Source organism: Microcaecilia unicolor, chromosome 12, assembly GCF_901765095.1.
Source record: "Microcaecilia unicolor chromosome 12, aMicUni1.1, whole genome shotgun sequence".
NCBI classification, from domain to species: domain Eukaryota; kingdom Metazoa; phylum Chordata; class Amphibia; order Gymnophiona; family Siphonopidae; genus Microcaecilia; species Microcaecilia unicolor.
This window is the reverse complement of record NC_044042.1, coordinates 15,883,429-15,904,596: the sequence shown is the minus strand read 5'-3', so window position 1 is coordinate 15,904,596 and position 21,168 is coordinate 15,883,429. Positions and strand designations below refer to the sequence as shown.

At 40.9% G+C, this 21,168-nt stretch overlaps 1 protein-coding gene across 11 annotated transcripts in view; it reads left to right on the top strand.

Annotated features, from left to right (window-relative positions):
* Positions 1–21,168, top strand: part of CSDE1 (cold shock domain containing E1) — a 181,239-nt gene that overhangs the window by 86,384 nt on the left and 73,687 nt on the right. For 5 of the 11 annotated variants that reach the window (XM_030221409.1, XM_030221411.1, XM_030221410.1 and 2 more), the window contains 4 exons: positions 8,522–8,635; positions 11,181–11,379; positions 12,643–12,752; positions 17,452–17,544. In XM_030221409.1, the coding sequence (XP_030077269.1) occupies positions 8,531–8,635; positions 11,181–11,379; positions 12,643–12,752; positions 17,452–17,544 (507 nt within the window). In that variant the 5' untranslated portion in view covers positions 8,522–8,530. Of the gene's footprint in view, positions 1–8,521; positions 8,636–11,180; positions 11,380–12,642; positions 12,753–17,451; positions 17,545–21,168 lie in introns of those variants that run through there. The other 6 variants (XM_030221412.1, XM_030221408.1, XM_030221407.1 and 3 more) reach the window with 3 other exon arrangements.

Below are 21,168 nucleotides of genomic sequence, written 5' to 3'. Positions count from 1 at the left end.
ACTGTCTGGTCAGGCTCTCATTCTGAGTTTGAACCTTGCCTATTTCTGGATCTCTAGGGTTGCTCTTTCCATCTCTGGATTGCGACTCTTGCTTGTCTATGGATAGCGGGCCTTGCACTGTTTATGGTTGGCAAGTTTTTTCCCCTTTATTTATGGAAGCGAGTCTTGCTACATTTCTGGTTGGCGGTCTGTTTTGGCTCTGCATTTCTTCCCTTCCTCCAGTTCTGATTATCAGATCTTTCTTGGCTTTGGAGGTTCACCCTGGCTCAGTCTTTAGATGTTGGGCTTTTCTCCTCTGGTAATTGTGCTTTCCACCGTATATGAAGGTAGTCTCCTGGGCCTCCGGCGGTCGGGTCTGGAGCCCTTGGCCGCCGGCGGACATCAACTTTACATCTTTCTGGCCGTCGGGCCTTGCACCGGGCTCTGTTTCTGTAGAGTTTGTAGCCTTTTTGGTTGCCAGCCCTCCTACCAACTCCAGTGGTTTGGCTTTGCTCTTTTGCATGGTGTCTAGTTTGACTCTTTCTCCTAGGGTCGTACTTTGCTCCGACCTGAGCATGGGTTTTGCCTCTACCTCTGTCGTCAGGTTTCGCTCCTTTCGGGTGCTGGCATTTTGCTGCTTCTCTCGGTTTCCTTTCGGATGGTTCCTCTGGGGCACGCCTCGCTGGCTATGACTGGTGCACATGTCTCTGGTTGAGGACCTGATTCTGTCTTCAGAGATTGAGCCTGGCCACCGCTTTCCTTCACAGGTGCAACTCTTTACATTTTGCCGCTGGCAGTGGGGAATTTTTCTTTCCTTGGGGGGGGTGGAGGAGACCTTATTTTCTTCCCTCAAGTTTTGGTTTCTCATCCTGCGGGATTTCCCTGTTCCTTTTGGGGGATTTCAAGATGTCTTGGTTTGAGGCGGTATCGTTCCCAGAGACCATCTGACCTTTTTGTGACTGTTTCCAGTAGTCCTTTCGGTCTTTTGGTTTTTCCTGGTTCCGTCCTAGTGCTGTGACTGTTTTGCTACATCCCATTGGTCTGATAAGGTATTGATAACAAGGAAAGGGAAATTGTTCTTGCCTGAATTTTTTTTTTTCCTTTAATCATACCAGACCAGTCTAGATGCCCTCCCTTTCAGTTCTCCTAAGTTTCAGCCTTTTTGCTCCTTCTGAGACTCCTTTTTCCTCCTTTTTCATTTGTTTTGGACAGCATTTCCCTTTACTCTTATCAATGCCAGCTCTTTACAGCTCTTAATTGTTTCAACGAGTCTCTCCCCCTCACTTCAGAAGGCTTCTGCACGACAGACAGGAAGCCTCATGCAGTCTCACCTTGTTCCTCGATGGGTTGTGTGCAGCCATGGGTTGCACAAGACCTTCGCAGATCTGCTGACTGCATGTTCTTCGTTGAAGGTGGGATATGTTTTCCTCCCCTCCATTGCCCTAGGTACAAAAACTATATGTACAGCACTGCGTATGTCTAGTAGCGCTATAGAAATGATTAGTAGTATTAGTTCTTTCTTGCAGTTGAGAGCACCATTGTTTGGCTATTCGAAAGTACTGAGTATTCCAGGCTGCACAATACCCTTTAAGGGCAAACTATATTTTCTCTGTCTCCTTCCACTGGTGGGTGTACATAACACATTGGTCTGGTATGATTGATTAAAGAAAAGAAAATTATCATGTAAGAACACAATTTTTCCATGATTCTTTCTCCCCTCCCTGTGGAAAGGCACCACATCACACAAGGGAAAAACAGTGCAGGCTCATGGCACTCCTCATCCACAGATGCTACCACTTAAATTACATGGTCAAAATTGGGATAAATTGAGTTTTTGGATCTAGAAGTTGTCTCAGTGGAGCCAGTCTTATGTAGGTAAAGTCGATGTAGCACATCAGTGGAAAACTTGCCAGTTGAGATCAAATTGGCATCAAGCCTTTTGATGGTAGATAACGCCTCTCTCCAAGAAGTGACCACATTTTAAAATTGAGGTGTGGATGTGTTTAAAAGGGGGAGGTAAGGCTTCTGACAAGGTATTACAATGGCTGCATGGATGGTTTGGCTGCCAAGTAAAATGAAGCATTTCCTGCTCTATTCTAGAGACTTTATATGGCTTAATTCTTAATCTTTGTTTTATTTTAGGCTTACCGCCTTTTTGAAGGAATTCACTCAAGGCGGTGTACAGTAAGAATAGATCAAACATAAGCAATAGACAATTACTGCAGTAAAATTATTCAAAAACAGTACAAAGTATGACATGGTATACTATTTACAATATGTGTATATTTGCTCTAAAACATAGAATGCTGTCTGCGTAATAATCAGTAGTCAATTATAATGTATATCAAATTAGGCCTCACAAGCCAAGGGTAACCAACTAAGTGGACACACCTGATTAGGCTATCATCATAGGCCAACCACCACCACCGGAAAACCTGCAGAGAGCAAAAAAACTCAATATGTAGAGAGAAAAGAAGGCAATCTGCAGTAAAAACCGGAGGGGGTTTACTAATGACTAATTTTTAAATTAAATACACAGGCAGCATCCATGCGTAGCTAGTAAGCAACTAAATTGTGCTAGCGGAAGAGTAATTAAATATAGTAAGGACTAACAGGGACAACCAAAAATAAGAAATTACGGTTTAAAGTATAGAATAAAATCACCACAAAAGCAGAAGTACTTAGCTTAATCCAAAAAGGAAGAACAGGACTGCTTGTTTCATAAGTCACTCAAAATGTGTATCATCCAAAAGAAGGAAGCAATAGAATCCAAAAATTCAATAACTTCTCCTGACATCCAAACATAGACTTTTTTTCTCTTTGACCCGTATAGTATAAACAAACCAATCTCTCTCTCGACAGTCAGTGAATTCCCTCTGTTTCGCTACTTCATCAGGAGAGGGTATGCATAACTTCCGTCTTCCTTACTGCATACAAAATGGCGACTGATTATAAAGACACTCTTGCGATTAATTAATCTGATGTCATTTCCTAAAGAAGTCTCCACATATCGGATAGATCAGTAGAGCAACGTCAGTTCCTTGTGTGTCAGTAAAACGCCTCCCATTCCATCGGGCCATTCAGGCCCTTAGGGGCTATCATATGTAAACGATAAATCCATCTTTGTTCTTTCTGATGTAGAACCCTTGAGATATCACTCCTTCTACAATTTTCTGGTAACAGTTCAATCACAATGCAGCGAAGTTGGTGAAGTGAATGGTTATTAATAACACAGTGCTTTACTAAAGGCATGTGTACTTTTTTCTTTTTGAATACAATGTTTATGTTCGATTAAACACGTTTTAAACATGTGTTTAGTTTGTCCGATATATCTAAGACCACAAGGGCAAGTAATCCTATAAATCACTGCCTTGGAAATACAATCAGTTGTATGTTTCATATATATCTATTTATTGTTAGTCATCTCAAAATTTATTGGTATCATCCATGATATTGCACATAATGCACTTCCCACATTCTCTCTATTGAGTTTTTTTGCTGTCTGCAGGTTTTCCGGTGGTGGTGGTTGGCCTATGATGATAGCCTAATCAGGTGTGTCTAGTTGGTACCCTTGGCTTGTGAGGCCTAATTTGATATACATTATAATTGACTACTGATTATTATGCAGACAGCATTCTATGTTTTAGAGCAAATATACACCTGTAGTTTCTAAGTTTATTGCTCTAAGCAGATTTTTGCATTTTTGATACTATTTACGTCAACACAATATATAATAGAACATTATAATTGATAGTGAAGCAAAGATGTAACATATAGATAGGTAAGAAAGAAGGAAGAGTTAGAAAGTAAGGTGATTGATTTAAAGAAAGTTGCACATGAGGCCAGAGAGATGGTTAAATATTATCTCAGCTAGGGTAGGAGTGGATAAACATGTCCTGCTGCAGTATATGCAGCCTGAGTCACTCCTTGTGTGAGTGAGACTAACGAGTTAGTTACTTCTTCCATTAAAGGCCTGGTTGAAGAGCCAAGCTTTCACCTGCTTCCTGAAGTAGAGATAGTTTTGTGTTAAGAGCAGCCTTTCAGACAGTGCATTTGTTTATGATTAATGTTAAGCATAAGACAGTAACATAGTAAGTGACTGCAGAAAAAGACCTGTACAGTCCATCCAGTTTGCCCAACAGGATAAACTCATTTATGCTACTTTATATGTATACCTGACCCTGATATGTATCTGCCATTTTCAGGGCACAGACTGTAGAAGTCTGCCCAGCACTAGCCCCGCCTCCTAACCACCGGTGCTGCCACCCAATCTCTGCTAAGCTTCTGAGGATCCATTTCTTCTGAGCAGGATTCCTTTATGTTTATCCCATGCTTTTTTGAATTCCATTACCATCTCCACCTCCCCCCTCGGGAGGGCATTCAAGTATCCACCACTCCGTGAAAAAATACTTCCTGACATTTTTCTTGTCTGCCCCCCTTCAACCTCATTTCATGTCCTCTAGTTCTACCGCCTTTCCGTCTCCGGAAAAGGTTTGTTTTGTCATGGTGTTCAGTATATTAATCGTATTGGCCGAATCACGAACATGTGATTTAATTTGACTAACAAAAGGCCGTAAGAATTTCTCTATAAAAATGGAAAGTGGTTCTAAAAGTGAACCACATGCAGATACAATAGGTCTACCAGGTGGAGAGGACAGAGATTTATGTATTTTTGGTAGAATATAAAACGTGGGAATCATAGGTTCTTCAACTAATAGGAAATCAGCTTCCTTAGATGTAATATATTGAGCTTCCCTACCTAATAAAATTAACGAACTAATTTCTTTACGAACAACTCAGTTACATCAGTTAAACGTCTCAAAATTGCTAGAGGATACATGCAGTCTCCTAGAGGGTTGGTGGGTAGAGTGAATCTAGTGAAAATGGTAGTGTTTCCCAAGTGGCTATATTATCTACAGACACTGCCTCTTTGGTTACTACAAAGGGATTTGAAAACATTTTATCACTTAATCTCCCGATTTTGTTGGGCAGGTAGGAAACCAAGTGTTAGGTTTGCGTATTTGATTGGGGGATGGAGACAGGGAGGTGTGGGTCTGCCTGATATGAAACTATATAATCAAGCCTGTCAAATTAGATACTTGGGAGACTGGTGACTCCAGATTCAGACATACACCCCAGTGGATCTTGAAAACATATACTATGCCCCTTATTTATTCTCACTCTTGCATCACAGACAAACATAGCTCCCTCCAGGGCTATGGAGGCATACACTTTTGAATCCATTGAGGGCCTTGTGGAGTGTGCTGGTGCGGTACCTAGGAGGGGACCCCTCTGTTAAGGACCTTACCCTACAGGGTAATTCTTCCTTTCAGCCAGGGCTTAATAAAGTCTTTGTACAGTGGGCCACCCAAAGTATCACCCACCTAGAACACATTGACTGAAGGAGGGGACCCCATTCCTGTTGGGGACCTGCTAAGACGGGTGGGAGATTCTTGGGGAACTAGGTTTGCATACGGGCAGGTCTCGCACTACATTGCACCAACCCAAGAGCAACTGAGTTGTCTGGTGGGGAGGTCACTCTTTCAGTCCTTGAGGGAGGAGGAGATCTCTGTCTCGTTACTATATAAGGCACTGACTAAATGGAAACTCCATAAAGACTTTAAGGATTTGAAATACAAGATGCAACATACTTGGTCAGACCAAAGGGGTCCAGTGTCCTATATCTGGCACTAGCAAATCCAAGTCACAAGCCACCTGGCAAGATCTCAAAAGAATAGAGCAATTGTTGCTTACACCCATAGATAAACTGTAGCTTTCCCAGGTCTGTGTGCCAATGGTATATGAACATTCTTCCAGGAACCTGTAATGCTTTTTAACCAAAAGTCATCTTAATGCTTATTGAATAAAGTGTTTAATATTAAGTATCGTTAGCAATAGGTATTAAAATTTTGTTTCTTTGCTTTTATGATTTTTTTATTCCCCTTGCTTTTATCTCCCCAATGCTGTCCTCCATCTGTAAACTAAACCCTACTTAGCTCCCCCCCACCCCAAGTTTATTTTATGTACAACATTGTGCAAGAAGGTCACAAAGATGATAAAATCAAAATTGAAACCAAAAACTATTGTACAACCCTTTCTACTGAACCTTTTTACTCAACTATGTTAACTTCCTTGACCACATCTTTTGGTAGCAAATTCCGCAGCTCAGTGGCATATTGGGTGAGAAAATACTCTGAAGTGTGATGCCTATTGGTTTCATGGTGTAGCCCCTAGTCTTAATATTATCTGAAATAGAAGTAGATGTTCACTGTTAACCTACCACCTTGTGTTTGGTTTTAGAGACCTATCGCAATGTACTTGGCAGTCTCTCCTTCAAGCTGAAGAGCCCTACTCTGTTTATCCTTTATTCGTAGTGGAGCCTTTAAATTGGAGAATGACACTGTCACAAAGTTTGGCCCCGTCCTGTCCCCGCAGGCTCTGTCTCCGTTCCTGTGGGTCGTGTCCTCATCTGGCGAAGCTTCGTTATATTTAAATCTTGTTATTAAAGTATAAAAAGTATATAAAGTATAAATATGCTGTGCAACTGTTTATAAATCACAAATAGAAAAGAATAATAATAAGCAACTATAATAACCCCCCCCCCCCCCCCCCAACCACCACCCTCTACCCATCCAGCCCCAACAATAGCTGGCATCTACTACCCCAAGGAATCCTAATCCACCCTATTAAAATGTCTAGGAGTACAAAATACAACCCGTTCTGTATTGCCCTTGCAGGGGAGAAATATGAAGCATTAATCTGAATGTCGTCAATCTCAGGATTCAGTCTAGATACCCTGTCTTCCACAGTCCTTCCTGCAATAGAAGATATCTTCTCAGAAAACATTCTGGTAGCAGGAATGTACATGATCCCCCATGCAGATTTTGCCAGTTGTTGCCAGCATGTTTGCTTGTTTTTTTTTCCAAAAAATTAAAATATCATCTGTATCACTATCGTAACATAGTAGATGACGGCAGAAAAAGACCTGCACGGTCCATCCAGTCTGCCCAACAGTAAATAACGGTCCAGTTCATTAACAGGCTTCAAAGTAGAGAATGACATAGGGACAAAGTTTGTCCCCATCCATGTGTCATTCTCTACTTTACATCCACTTTCTGATGCATTTTTTTAAAATTGTCTGTACCTTTAGCTATATTTTGAGACCTAGAAATGGGGGCAACAAGAACTGCATTAATACTAAAGGTGTGGTTGCATCATGGATCAATACAGGGGCTTTATCCCCATGGATTTCTGAATTTTAAAAATTGTGTGTTATCTACACACAATGAGCTGAGATTGTTCACAATAATTCAAAGATCTTTTTATGGATGGTGACTACTAATATGAAGCCCAGTGGCATACACCTTATACTTCAGGTTATTTTTCCTTTGTGCTTGTCCACATTGTTCATCTACTGTGTATATGTCCAGTACTCCTGTAACCTGTCACAATCCACTCTTAGTTTGACAACTTGATTGCAAAATTGTCAGTTCAACAGCCCATCCTCATCCACATGTTCAATAGCTTCAAAAACAAAAAAAAATCTTAAAAGATAAGGCAACAATAAATTTGTGTTGACCTCAACTTGCCAATAATAAGCTTCCATCATTTCCTCAGCTCTACAAGATTCCTCATGATGTGCTTCAGTTACTTTTGAACTATTGCCATCAAAGAATGTTTGCACTATGGGTGTTTGACATCCTCAAAGATCAAAATCAACTTTAGTTTTTCTGCTCTGACCTTGTCCTCAGTGTCCTTTTCACCTTTTAATCATCTAGTGGTCCAGCCAACTTCCTTTTTACAAGCTTCTTCCTTTCTGTCCATAAGACCAGAACGGATGGAAATTACTAAAGACCAACCTGTTCAAAAAGACATACCATAATGATCCTTCATAAATGACCTGACATCAAAACTCTACCAGAACCGGACAAAATTGATCTCTGTACCTGATTGCTTCAATCAATTTGTCACTAATGCCTGAAATGGACTGTTTATCTAACTTACTTTATAATTTACTTCAACATTTATGAACTTTAATGTAATACTACTTTGTATTTCTCATTCCGGAAATGACGATCACCATTACGGCATAATGTAAGCCACATTGAGCCTGGGAAAATGTGGGATACAAATGCAACAAATAAATAAATGGATTATACCCCAGTACAAGCAGTTGTTTGACTGATGGTCCCTTTGGCTAAGATTAATTTAGTTAATTGTTAATCTAGTTTTGGGTGTACAGCATACCCAGCATTCACAAAATGCTATGACACTGAAGGTGAACACTCTTTTATTGTAGGTGGTTGTGAGCTTTTTAATAGGGTGTGCACCTTCCTCTCTTCATTTCCTCCCTGCTGGCCCTCTCTTGGTTTTGAGCATTGCAGGCACTTGCACAGGCACCAGACTGACTAATGGAATATAGATTTTTCCCAATAAAATCATGACTTATTTTGAATTAAAGGTTATATTGTGGAGATGCATTTCATTTACCAGAAACTTGGAGTTGTGTATAGTTATAATGTACTATATATTATCATCACAGCTATATAAGATGGAGAACCTTTATACAGTGTCGCCAGATCCTCCGTCAGTGTCTTTACCTCATGTTTCATCTGGGTCCAAAAAACAGAAGAGGACCCCTCTATATCAGAGATCTGTAAGTCAGGGAGTTGTGTGTTTTGGTTTTTTTGCATGCCTTTTAAGGTGTGTATTAATGGCATGATGGTTTGGAGACTTTCCAAATGTGTTTGAGTTTGTGTATTAACTCAATCTGTGCAGTGCTTGGTAGCAATTCATTTTGATGTAGTATTTTCTAGGGCTCTTAAACACGGATCATGTTATGGTTATTAACCAGTGTTTTCCCTTTTTATTTTTCCATGAATCTCTGAAAGAGCAAATGCCCACAGACCTTGTATAAGAGCTCTTATGTAAAAGGTTTCTTTAAAAAGATAAGCACGACACTGGCTGAATAGTGGTGGTCTGTGTATGGAACGGCCTTCTAAGCATGGAAATAAGCTGCTTGTAACCAGTCTTTTCCAGCTCTTACAGTTGGTTTCTGAATATACCAGGTAGTTGAATTAATCTTTTGAGGAATAACACTTTAGTGAGTCTCTGGTTGTATAGATGGAGGTGGAGTAAGGAGCATTTTTGAGGCTTGACATTCATACAGCAGCAAGATTAGCTGCTTTATGAATAATTATTTGTAAGTTGGGTCATATATAATATATAAACAGGCCTAATTTAAAATGGAAAAAAATAAACTGACCCCCATTACCTTCCTTCCAAGTGTGAAAATTACTTAAAGAATCCCTTGTGGTTCACATTACTTTTCCTCCCTCTTACAAAGGTTTCAAGATGTCTTCCAGTTGCAGAAAAAAACCTTTGAGAATCCCCTGACTTTTCACTTCCATATCTCTATCCTTATATAGACGGGGAGGGAATCCTGGTCATTCCCAGCAGGCATTTTTTTTCTTTTTGACCGGGAGGTTTGGAACTTCTGTGGTGAGACACTTTGATCCTTTGTAAGTTGGGGTCGGGGGGAGGGGGTGGAGGCAGGAAAGGCTTGTGAGCTGTGCGGAACTTTTGTGTAACTTTCCCATAGGGGGCTACCTTTAAAAAAAAAAAAATCTTAAATATTTAACCAGTTAGTACATTATTTTGAAGTACCAAGGGCCCAGATTCTAAGGCATGGCGAGTAGCTTGCATTAAATTGAAGTACAGTCAACTTGCATGCTACTCAATTGAGTAATGAGCCTTTCATAATTGGCTGATAACCAATTATCAGTAACTAGCAATAATTAGAATTTACGCACACTTCTCAGGTGTATTCTAAAGGCGCACATAAATTCCAACACGTAGCTGAAAAGGGAACATAGCCATTGGAGGAGTGTTGGTGTGTCAGGGGTGTTGGATCAAATTTACGTGTTATAGAATTTGGGGGAATGTGCATACATTTAGGCGTGCACATTTACACCATGTTTTTGGTGGCATAAATGGCTGCATCTAATGTACATGCATTCCCCCAGCCTATGTGCTATTCTGTAAACCACATCTTACTGTAGACACGGTTTATAGAATAGCGCTATGTGCATTATTCCAATGCATCTACATTTTAGATGCCATATATAGAATCGTTCCCTAACTGGTTAAGTTCAGCCAAAAGAACCCTGGCCCCACTAAATACAGACTGTCAAATGTTACCCTAAATATTCAGTTTAAAACGACTATCTTGTTACATTCATCTGAATGTTTGCATAAAAATATCCAGCTGGCATTTAGCTGGATATCTTAACCATTCAAGGATTTTAAAATTTTATTTTTCCTGACAGATCTTGTGTATTGCATTCTACTTTGGGTTTCCACTTCAGTTGGACCTAGCTTCCATAAAAAATTATCGTGCTATGAGCCCATCTCCCTTTCATATCTTATCACAGCTGCTACAGAAACAATCCTCTGACAATAACAGCATCTCTGTCTGAAGACTAGGCCTTAAAGCTGAGTTTAGTTTCCACCCAGTTACTTTATAGCTTTTTCTATCAGTATTGATGGTAGGTTAACACTACTATCCATCTCTTCTTTCTGTACATATTCCAATTTGTTTCCTAGTAAAAGCAATGTCAGATATTTTAGTGAAGTAAGGTCTAGGCCACTCATAACGTGGACTTGTGAGCAGTCTAGCTGGACCAAGATGCTAGTGGCTATTTTTTTAAATCCATAAACCAATATTTCCGCGTATGCAAAAAATCTAACTATATTAATGAGCATTTCTCAAGAATGTCCATCTGCTAATTTTTGCAAATGTAGTTAAGCATAATTTGAGTGTACATCTGAGTTGTTTGATCTCTAGGTCTTATGATTTTCCTCATCTTGTAACCGATAGAAGAAAAAAAATACTATTAACATACTGGGCTGTAAAACAAAGTACAAATACAAGGATGCTCCTTGCAACCAACTGAATTTAATCTTAAGACTGGTTTCTGTGCTTGCCTTTACTTATCTACAATTCTGTCTGCTTTCTGCATTTCTACTTTATTTGATAAAATAACTGGTGTTTAACTTGGATGGTAAATGTCTTAAGTAATTTGATCATGACATAGCAAATATATCTTGGTTTGACATTCACTGTTCACATGCTCACAGCTTGAAGACTGGTCTGAATGAGGAGGCTGCATCAAATTATCATTTCTCTGCCTCTTTAATAGATGAGTTTTGATCCAAACCTACTCCACAACAATGGCCACAATGGGTACCCCAATGGTACTTCAGCAGCACTACGTGAAACAGGAATTATTGAGAAACTGCTGACATCATATGGGTTTATTCAGTGTTCAGAGCGTCAAGCAAGACTCTTCTTCCACTGTTCACAGTATAATGGTAACCTGCAGGAGCTCAAAGTTGGAGGTAAGTGGAGAAGCCCTTCCTGTTGACACCACAGTTTTGCCAAATTTTTGTTTTGCTGTGCAGATTTCTGGGAACACTTAAGTTATTCAGCTTACAGGGCACTTCCCAGCTGATATGAGAGAAGGGAGAGAAGGGTTGTGGTGATACTTAAGAGGATATATGTAAAAACTAGAAGCCTGGCTGTAACTCATTTCACCATTTGATGTAAGTTCATAGGGAGAAGTGTTACATGATGTCCAGATGCCTTTCAGTAACAAGTGAGCAAAAAGCCACATACTGTGGAGGTGCAGTAATTCCTACGAAAGTAGTCAAAGGAGAAGGGGGTAGGGCAGGTTGGCTCTATCCATTTGAATGTTCTTCAAAAAAGGTTTTGAAATTGACATATCTCCCTTAGTTTTGGATAGAGCCAACCTGCCCTACCCCCTTCTCCTTTATCTTCTAGTAACAAGTGTCATTTTAAATGCAAATATTTTAAGCTATATGTTCCTTAGCGTCCCTCTGGACCGGCCCAGAATGTGACTGATGGGTTGTGTACGCCTTCCAGCAGGTGGAGACTGAGAAACAAAGCTGTGACTCTAGCAAGCCAATAAGAGCCCTTAGCAGCCAGAGAAAGATCCAGTAATCTCAGTCTCCAGCAGGTGGAAGGTGGTGAGCCCGTCAGTCTCATTCTTTTCTCTATTCTGTATTTTTTTCTATTCAAATATTTTAAGCTATATGTAGTAATGGTTCATGTGTATAAATTGTAGAAGCATAAATAGGATCACTTAAGTCTTTGTGCATTTGTGTACTAAATTGGTTTTAAATGGACTCTCATCATTGGCAAGTTTATTTTTCAACAAGCTTGGCCTTAAGACATTTTTGCTGTGTTACAAGTTTTACTTAATTGGTTATATGTTTCCATTTTTCCCCCCACTGGTGTCTTGTCTATGCTAGGATATCCTATATGCCATGCCATTTTTTAGTGTTTAGATGTGTGCAGCAGTGTACTTGTCTTCCTCCCATTTTACTTTATATCCTCCCACATTAAAAACGATAGTCTTGTGGATGGAAAGTTGGTATCCTCTCTAGAAAGTGTCTTCTGTTGTACTGGCAGTTTTCATCCTCCCCAGTGGCAATGTTTTCAGTCTGGTTGACCAGTCAGTGAAGTTGACTGCTGTCTAAAAATTATCACAGACCACATATAAGACTAAAAATAAGGTTAGAGGACTTCTAACCAAGATATTGAAGATGGCCCAATTTTTTTTTCTTGTTTTTATCCTGTAGATGATGTTGAATTTGAGGTATCCTCTGACAGGCGTACTGGAAAACCCATTGCTGTTAAATTGGTGAAGTTAAAACCTGAAATTTTACCTGAGGAGCGAATCACTGGACAAGTAGGAACGCCTTGTGTACTTATGCATGCTTCATCTTGTTTCCAGAGAGTTTAGCTCAGCTTCTAGAATTAATTGGGTACCTACAAAGTCGCTTTCCTTCTCTAGCTAGATCAGTCCATGCCAGTGGATTGTCACCTTCCTACCAGCAGATGGAGGTAGAGAACTGTTCTACTAAAGTCACTGATGTAGGGCAAGTGCAGGCTGAAACCTTTCACTATTTACCTCCAGCAGATGGTGTAGGCTTGTGTAGCAGGATTAGGTAGTTTGAAAGGGGGCTTAGCTTTGAAAGAACTACATGATAGGAAGGTCGAGCAGGTCTTTTCCTCTGTGGCAATGGGGGTCCAGGCCTCCGCCTGGCCATACATAATTTGGTCTGCTTTTCTTTCCAGACTATGTCCTCAGTGGTAGCATGAAGGTGGTTTTGGCTGCAAAATTGGGCAGCAGAGCTTAAGCTGCTCTTCAGAGGACATTCTCCTTTTGGAGAGGATTTGGAGAATTTAATAAGACTTTGGGGGAGACAAGGCTGCTAGAGGACTGCTTATGGATGTCTTTTCAGGCAATAGAGGATAATTCTTGGTCAAGAGACTGGGGTCAGTGGGAGCCCCCTCTCTCTCCAAAGCCCAAAAGGGTCCACCTTGTTGTGCAGCATGGAGGCTTTAGGCATGGCCTCTTTCTAGTACTCTGGCCCCCAAGCCCAGCCAGTGATGGTTGGCTCGGCCCCTCAGGTCTGTAGGTAGTAGGCTCAGCCTATTTTGCCGGCAGTGGACCTTGGTCACCTCCGACCAATGGGTTCTGTAGGTGGTGGTGAAGAGCTATGCCCTGGAAGTTTTCCAGATTCCTTTGTATCTCCTGCAGGTGCCTGCCCAAAAGAAGCTGTGCAATCCACCCTGCAGAGATTGGCCTGGTTAGGGGCAATAGAGCCGGTACTCTGCCAGGTGCAGGGCCTTGATCGTTATTCCAAGTATTTTGTGGTGCCCAAGGGAGGGGCCTAACATAGTTTATTAAGATTTGCTATACCGCCAGGAGTGACTAGCAGTATTTTGGCGGTTTACGTTGCTATAAACAAATTTCAGAAAAGGAAAAGAACTACAAAATATGATGTTAAAGCAATGACTCACACTGGAAGAGAGAGAAGGAGACTAAAGGGAGGGAGCACAATCAAAAGGGATGGGGAACAAAAGAGGGACTAACTAAGGGGAAAAGAAAGGATAGTAGCTATGAACCACTGTGAATTCAGTTCAAAGAAAAAGCATTAGTGAACAACCAGGACTTCAGTTTTGATTTAAAATTCCTAAATGAGGATTCAGCATGGATTTCTAGTGGGAGAGAATTCCAGTGAAAGGGGGCAGCAAAAAAGAAAGCGGCACGATAGGTGGAATCTAAATGAGCAAGTTTGGGACCTGGTAGGGCTAAGCGATGGTCATTTATTAAATGGAGAAGGTGAGAGAGAGTGTGGTGTTCTTATGAGAATGTGAGAACCAGTAGTTTGAACAGAATTGGAAGACACGGTTTTTGTAGTAGTGGCGAGACATGGTCGAAACGATGGGCATGACATCGGATGGCTGTATTCTGTACAAACTGTAATTTTTTGATAGAAACCTAAGTAAATAATATTACAGTAGTCCAACCTTGTAACGAGTAGAGCAAGAAGTAGAGTGAAAAAATGCCGAATCACACGTATCTGATGGAGTACAAAGAACCCCGTTTTGCTTATGTTAAAGATTGAGATGTGAATGACTGCTGAGAGTCAAGGATAACCCCAAGATATCTAATTGACTCAAGTGGCTGAAAAGCGAACCAAACAATTGAAGCGAGATAGATCTCCTGTGAACCAACAACTTACGGTCTTGTCCTTATTGAGAACTAGTTTGTGATGAGTAACCAATCGGAGATAATTTTTAAATATCCCAGCCTGGATCTGAAGGCAGTCAATGCTGCTTCAGGATTTTCCTCCCCCCCCCCCCCCCCCCCCCCCCTTTTTTTTTTTTTTTTTTAATATTGATGGAGACTGTTGGACCAAGTGAGTTTCACACCACTCTGGATCTGACGGAGGCATGGCTCCATATCCCACTCCAGGAGCAGCACAGTAGTATCTCCACTTCTGGGTGCTTGACAGCCATTTTTAATTCAAAGCCTTGCAACAGTGCCTTGAACCTTCACAAAGGTTACTGTAGTCATTGCGGCCTATCTCTGCAAGTAGGTCATTCTAGACAATTGGCTGAATCAGTTGGAGATTGACACTGACTTAGACTCCAGATGGGCCACAAGGACAGTGATAAGAGCTATTAGAATGGCTTGGTTGGGTGGTCAGTTATCAGATGAGCAGACTGGTGCTATCACAGGAATACCTCAGGTTATGCTTTGACACGAAGCAGGGGATGATTTTCCTGCAGGAGGAGCATATGCACAAGCTTCAGTCTCAGAAGAGGGAGCTTGTGCTCAGGCAGCACCCTGAGTCTGGAACTATTTGCAACTGCTTGAGTCCATGATGGCAACCCTCAAGGTGGTGCTGTGGGCCAGGTTGTATATATGGCTATTGCAGAGAGAGATGGCCCTGTCAGCTTAGGATTTTGAGGTGTGCCTTCTACTTCTGGATCCTCTGCAGGAGCAGTTCATTTGATGGAATCTTCTCATGCATTTCTCAGGGATGCTCCTATAGATGCACCCAAATGGATTATAGTGACTACAGATGCCAGCCTCACCAGTTGGAAGGGGGGGGGGGGGAGAGCTCATTGCAGCCTTTGCTGAGGGGCAGTTTGGCTATTGTTCCTCCCTCTCATGAGAGGAATGTTAATCCAGCTGTGTATGCCATCACTGTGGCATTGTCTGATACCAAGCAGGGGAAAACTAGGCTTTGGAGGCAACCTGGTTCTTCTGGGTGGAGCAGAAGAGAGGTCGAAGCTGTGAGCATCGACACTGATATAAAGCCTTGATCTGAACAGGAGCCCCTATATGTCTCCACCGTGGCCTTTCATAGGCTGCAAACAGTGACTTCTCTTTTTTGTGCCTGTTGTGGCCCTGTATTGGTCATATCCATGTTATGCAGATCTGTTTCAGCAAGTCCTCTGCTCCTGTTTCTCAGGGAATTGGGGGGGAGGGAGGGGTCTTGAGACGGGGCCCATAGTCATGGAAAACTCAGATCCTGTATGGCTTGACTCTTGAAAAGTTGATGACCAATGGCCAAGGGATACTCAGCGCAGGTAATTACTTTTTTCAAGGCCAGTTATTATCCACCTCCTTGACTTATATGTGAGTGTGAAGACTTTCAGCATTGGTGTGCAGACCATGAGCTCCCCCTGGAATTTTCAGCTGCTAGCCATCAATTCTCTCAAGGTTCAGGTAATGGCTTTATCTTACTTTAGAGGCAGGGGGATCTCCTTGATCTCACAGGCAGATGTAATGCTTAGGCTTTTTTTTTTTTAATGTTTTTTTTGTGCGTGGTTTTACACCGGGCAAAACACATTCATCCCCCATTGCACACAGTTCTTCCCAAGCAAAGCCTAGTGCTCAGTGTGCTGGAGGGACCACCTTTTGAACCCCTGAATCATGCCTTTATGAAAAACCACTCAATTTTTCTAGTGGCCATTGCTCAGCCAGATGAGTCTGAGCTTTAGGCATTGTCCTATAGGGACCTGTATTACACAGTAATTAGGTCTGTTCTGTTCTTGCCAAAGATAGTCTCTGTTCCTGCTGAACCATGTGGTCTGTCTCTTCCCACCTTTGAAGAGAGGTGAGGTTGAGTACACAGATTGCTGCTGCGTTATTTGGATGCTATGAAGAAGTTCAGGAGGTAGAACAGGTTGTTGCACAGTCCATAGACCAGGACAAAGGAGAAGTGGTCTTCAAATCCTTGATTACCTGCTGGATCAAGTAGGTGGCTTACATAGCTCAGTGCAAGTCACATTCCATATGGGTGCAGTTGACATTTTGGGTGGAGGCCCACATGTGGGACACGAAGAAATCTGAAGGGTGGCAGTGTTGTCCAAGGGCGATGCAGCATTTGGCAAAGCTGTGATTCAGGGGGTTTTGTTTTCCCTGATTCTGTAAGGCACTGATTTTCTACATGTCTAGACTTCTTAGCTGGATAACGGGTACAATCTTTCTCCATTCTTTGACTCCTGCAAGACCTGTCCAGAGCTTGCCCTGGAAGATTGATTTCTGCTGGACTGTTTTTGCTCCTTACTTATACATAGCTGCCTAGTTCAGGGTGGTGGTAAAGTTATGCAGAGGATTATTTAATGGGTGTTTTTAAGTGTCCTACCTTTTTTTTGATTGGGCAATAGCATACTGAAGGGTTCTAGCCTCCACAAGCCCTTGTACTGGTGATGTCACTGGAACAGTTCATGTTCTGTGTCATCTGCTGATAGGAAAGAGACATAATCTGCTTGTCTTGTGGTGTAGCAGAATTCAAGGAAAGGAAATTAACAGGTATGAATAATTTACTCTTCAGCCTTGTGTGTGTGAAACTTTTTTATAATGGGGTGGGAGGGAGTGGGAGTCGCTGGTTCCAGGTTTTTTTGTTGTGGTTTTTTTTTTTTTTTGGTGAAAATTAGCACACAGTATGTCAACTTTTGAGTATCCTTTTCTTAAAATTGACCAACCCATGGTGGTGAGAATTTGGGGGACATTAGTTGTGTTGCTGTTGCTTCTATAACTAGCAACTTTATCTCTTTTTTTTTTTTTTTTTTTTGACTGTTAGGTTGTGTGTGCTGTTCCTCACAACTTAGAGAGTAAATCTCCAGCTGCCCCAGGTCAAAGTCCATCAGGGAGTGTATGCTACGAACGTAATGGGGTAAAACAGTATTTTAACTTCAATCTTATTCATCAGTGTGATGTGATACATTTATAATGCTTTTTTAAATTTCTATATCCGAACTTACACCTGCATGGACACCTGCTGATGACATCTGCCTGGCATGGTCTTGTTACGTAGATTTCATGTATTATAATTATTTATTAAAATACTTGATATGCTGCGATTATCAACAGGAGGATCACAGTACACAATCAGATTAAAAAATAACACAAAAATAAAGGAAAAGGAATGTCTTGTTTAAAAGCAAAGCAGAGAGAAGAAACAAAGTCGCAAATTACAGGAACTCATTCAGCCCACAGCTGACAGGTCTCCGGTAATACACCAAATACACAATGAAAAAGTGAGCCTTCAGTAGGGTCTTTAAAACATCCTGTAACCTTCAGCTATTTTTGGTGGGACAGTGGTGAGTGATAGTCTTAAGTAGTTCTGTGACACTTGTAAGATTTGATCGTGGCTGTTTTGTTTTTCTGCGCATGAAGCAAATTTATGCTTGCTTTAAACGAGGAATTCGTTAGATTTCTGAGGTAGGCCCAATAGCTGAAACATGAGTTATTTGGAGGTAGAACAATAAAGATTTTGAAGTAATAGCTGTCATTTGTTGTTTCCACTATCTTTGCTTGTTTTGGATCATCAAAGCACCATTTATACGGAAGTTCTCCCCAAGGGCTCTAGTTTATTTTGTTCCCTTTCCTTTATTACTTGTGAATCTGAGTCAGTCAGTATGGGAATCGAATAAGTCCAACACCACTTGCAGTCACTTTGGCAATATTATTCACCAGGATTGCTATCTGATCAATCTCCACAGCAACCAAAAAAGAATTCCAAACAGAGAATAGATAATACAGCTTAGCTTAAATTTCTACAAAGGATCTCAAATGTTTTGCCTACATAAGTGAAATCGGATCCCAGAATATCCTGAAATACCTAGATATGCCAAAAGACAAAATGACACTACATGTATACGGAATACTCCTTGAACAAGCTAAGGTTTTGGCAACCATCTATTTCATCTCCAGCAACTTTTGAAAATATAGTGCAACCAGCAATGCATTTGACTGCACCTCAAATACTGTGTGCAGTTCTGATCACCACATTTCAAAAAAGATATAGCAGAATTAGAAAAGGTACAGAGAAGAGCAATGAAAACGATAAAAGGGATGGGACTCCTTAGCTTGGAGAGAGACGGCTGAGGGGGGAGGGTATGATAGAGGTCTATAAAATACTGAGTCGGAGTGGAGTGGAACAGGTAGACCAGAATCTCTCGTTTGCTGTTTCCAAAAATACAAGGACTAGGGTCATGCAATGAAGCTACTAAATAGTACATTTTAAAAAATCAAAGAAAATATTTCTTGAATGTGGTAAAAGCAGTTGGCTTAGCAGAGTTTGGCTAATTTCCTAAAAGAAAAGTCCGTAAGCCATTATTAAGATGGGCTTGGGAAAATCCACTGCTTATTAGTAGGATAAAAAGCATAAAATATATTCACTATTTTTGGATCTTGCATGGTACTGTACTTGTGTCCTGGACACTGTTGGCAACAGGATACTGGGCTTGATGGACCTTCTGTCTCTCCCAGTATGTTCTTAAATTACAACTGCTTCACCAATCTGTGGTGGTTGAATTGGCTCTTAAAAGATTTAAGATCTCCAGAGTTTGCTCATTCATACTCCTCTGGGGAAAGATCCTTGGATAGCCACGAGTGAGTTAAAAAAAAAAAAAAAAAAAAAAAAGCAAAAGCTTAGAGAATGCACAGTTTCTCATTTGGAGAAAATCAAGGAAACTATTTTGCTTATAAAAGTTGCTTCACTATACAGTCCTTGGTGGCAGAAATAGGCAATTGCTGCTGATCAGAGATCCCAGTATTTTTTTTGTAGACCATATTCTTATGGTTACAACAGACCCCCTGGAGGAAAATCAAGTCTTGTCAACCAAACATTTTTGGTTATGATATGTATGCCAGTGCTGTGATGGGAAAAATAACATTTTTTGAACAAAGTAGTGCGTGACCACAGATGAGTTGATATTGAACATTGTGAAGAAGAATGGTTAGTAGATTGTTTTACTCTGCAGCCAGTTGACCAAAAACTAGCTTTTCAGCTGTTTTTTTTTTTCTTTCTCCCTGGAAGTCAATTATGCAAAAAGTCTAGACCCTTCTTCGGTGCAGTATAAGTCATCCTGCCAACCAAGGTGAATCAGGGACTTTACTCCAAATGCTTCCTGATTTCCAAAACATTAGGAGGACTTCAGCCAATACAAGACTTCTAAACAAGCCCATCCATAAAGGAAAAATTCAGAATGAATTCATTAGTGATATTCCTACCACTCTTACAGAAGAATGATTTGGCTAGCTTCCCCAGATTTAAGAATGCTTAATACTCATATACTCCAATCCATCCAGAGCACAAGTTCTTGCATTTCCAATTGCTTGATCAGATTTCCAATACAAAGTCCTCTCAGACCTCTTCTCAGCACCTCACCTATTCATAATATGCATAGCAGTGGTAGTAGCCCTTCTGTGATGAAGAGGTGTTCTTTCCCTATCTGGATAACTGGTTAACTGCAGGCCAGGCCAAGGACAAAAGTATTGAACTTGCTGCAAATTCTTTGAAAGCTTAGAATTTTATCAGCCTCATGAAATCCACTCGGGGTCCCCACTCAGACACTAAAATTCATAGAAGTGCTAACTTATACTGTCAGCCAAAGCTTTTCTGTCAGCACAGAGGGCTCAAATAAGTTGACTTTTCATCTTTAACAAAGAAAATATTGTGCTTAAGATTGCATGGTAGCTGCAGCGGCACATGTCTTTCCCTTAATGCAGTTGCACACAAGCGCAATGTCATCCTAGGATGTTGCAGAAGCTCAAAATTGCTGGCAGGTCCTCTTAAGGTTATGTTTTTAATAGATCTTGGAAATCAGCATGACCTTCACAAAAGTAGAAGTGGAGAAGTGAGAAGCTGCAGACCAGTAAGGACCTACCTTGGTGATGGGGAAAGTAACGGAGACTGCTGAAGGGAAGGATAGTGAACCTTTTTTAATCCAAAGAATGGCAAGATCTGATACATGGCTTTACCAAGAGTGAATTGTGCCAGATGAATCTGATTTCTTTGACTGGTGACCCAGAGAAGTAGATGGATATGATATAATTTCAACAAAGCTTATGCTATTCATGATAGAAGGCTAATGAATAAACTAGGTAGCCTAAGCATGGGGGCCCAAGGTGGTAAAGTATAATCAGAAATTGGTTGCGTAACGGAGTAAATGAAGTTCACTTGGAAGAACAAAGGGTGAATAGTAGAATGCCTTGGGATTCTAGGGCCAATTTTGTTCAACAATTGTAAGTGATTGCTGAAGGATTAGAAGGAAAACTTTTTTTTTTTTTTGTGAATGCCCATAGATGTGCAACAGGGTGGACTCTGCAGAAGGGTGCAACTTAGGAAGTGATCTACAAAAATTAAAAGCATGCGTTAATGCTTGACAATTAACTTTCAGTGTGAAGAAGTGAAGAAGTATAGAGTGGTGCATCCAGGTAGCAGAAACCCAAAGGAGTAGTATGATAAGGTAGTGAGACACTGATGTGTACTGAGCATAAGAAATCTGTGATA